At 46.2% G+C, this 1,557-nt stretch overlaps 1 protein-coding gene across 1 annotated transcript; it reads right to left on the bottom strand.

Annotated features, from left to right (window-relative positions):
- Positions 1–538: 538 nt before the first annotated feature.
- LOC103522848 (UDP-N-acetylglucosamine transferase subunit ALG13 homolog) lies at positions 539–1,551 on the bottom strand (the record flags this gene model as incomplete). Its single annotated transcript, XM_008487936.2, has 2 exons — positions 539–823; positions 1,521–1,551. Coding segments are annotated over 2 exons (300 nt in total), but the record flags the coding sequence as incomplete, so codon positions are not given.
- Between the last annotated feature and the right edge of the window lie 6 nt (positions 1,552–1,557).

Below are 1,557 nucleotides of genomic sequence, written 5' to 3'. Positions count from 1 at the left end.
ACTAGGTGGAAACGGTACAAACCGTTGAATCCGCTGAGGTGTCAGCGATTCCACCGTTTTGACGAGATCATCAGGAACACAATACAAGCTGTAGCCTAGTTCGTGGAACTTCTGGGCTAGTTCCAACTGATGGTTGTCCATGAGAGATTGATTGACGACGGTGATAAGAAGCTTTCCGGCCTCCAGAACTTCGAGACTGGTGCCAGCACCTGAGGAACAAAATGGGGCCAATTAAATTATTTTTCTACGTGTTCAAGCCAAAATAAGCGCTAACCAACGTACCTAGTTAGCTTGGTTGGTAGCGCGCCTGCCTTGTAAGCGCTAAGCCGCGGGTCTGGAGTTCTAAAGCTATGTTGTATGTTCACACATAGTTGACCCCGTCGATCGACGAGGTGAATCTTTGCTGTCGAGGCAGTGTTGGTAATGACTTATGTTTGAACACACCTTAAGGGTTGGATGACAGAGAACGCCTGCGTTAACCTCGCCTAGTGGTTATCTTCCACCTAAGAGTCTACTATGAAAAGAAAAACAAGTCCTCTGTTTCGTATCACAAGTCACTTTACTTTATCAAACCCTAACACATGTTCCAAATAATCATTGAACTTGTACGCCTGACTAGGTGGAAACGGTACAAACCGTTGAATCCGCTGAGGTGTCAGCGATTCCACCGTTTTGACGAGATCATCAGGAACACAATACAAGCTGTAGCCTAGTTCGTGGAACTTCTGGGCTAGTTCCAACTGATGGTTGTCCATGAGAGATTGATTGACGACGGTGATAAGAAGCTTTCCGGCCTCCAGAACTTCGAGACTGGTGCCAGCACCTGAGGAACAAAATGGGGCCAATTAAATTATTTTTCTACGTGTTCAAGCCAAAATAAGCGCTAACCAACGTACCTAGTTAGCTTGGTTGGTAGCGCGCCTGCCTTGTAAGCGCTAAGCCGCGGGTCTTACACCCATATTTATGAACAAAATGCTGGCTCTTGAGTTCGTGCTAAGCATAGTCTCAAGGCATTTGATTGGTCAATTTTGACTTAAGACTGATCTAAGAACGATCATTCTTGTTCATAAATACGAGTGTTATTCTCGCCCGTGGCGATCTTTCTCATTCGGAAAGGCTAGCTTTTTCTTCTATCCTCCCTCCAGCCTAGTTAGCTTGGTTAGTAGCGCTAGACCGCGGGTTCGATTCCTGCCCTGGAGCGAACTTTCACTCCTAAACAGAAGAGGTTCGTTCTTGGAAAGACTGGCTTTCTTCTATCCTGTCCCATTTTCGATTTCGAAGCGATCCTCAATAGTCACAGTTCTATAGGTTTGATAGAGGGAACTGTAACTCCTAAGATCTTATCATTCCGAAAGCAAAGAGAGGAATGACGATACGAGAAAGCTAATCGTTATAAGAACGAACGGTATCCATTGAGGATGAAATCCGCCCCGTGCGGGAATGGAACCCACAGCCCAGCGCTTAAAAGCCAGCCAACCAAGCCAACTAGGCTGGGGAACAATAGAAAGATCTGTCTGTACCTGCGTGAGCTATAACCAGGTCGGATGATTCGATGTC

The sequence above is a fragment of the Diaphorina citri genome, unplaced genomic scaffold, assembly GCF_000475195.1.
Source record: "Diaphorina citri unplaced genomic scaffold, Diaci psyllid genome assembly version 1.1 scaffold11973, whole genome shotgun sequence".
In the NCBI taxonomy this organism is placed as follows: Eukaryota; Metazoa; Arthropoda; class Insecta; order Hemiptera; family Psyllidae; genus Diaphorina; species Diaphorina citri.
The sequence above is the reverse complement of the archived record's forward strand: the minus strand, read 5'-3'. Positions and strand labels throughout refer to the sequence as shown.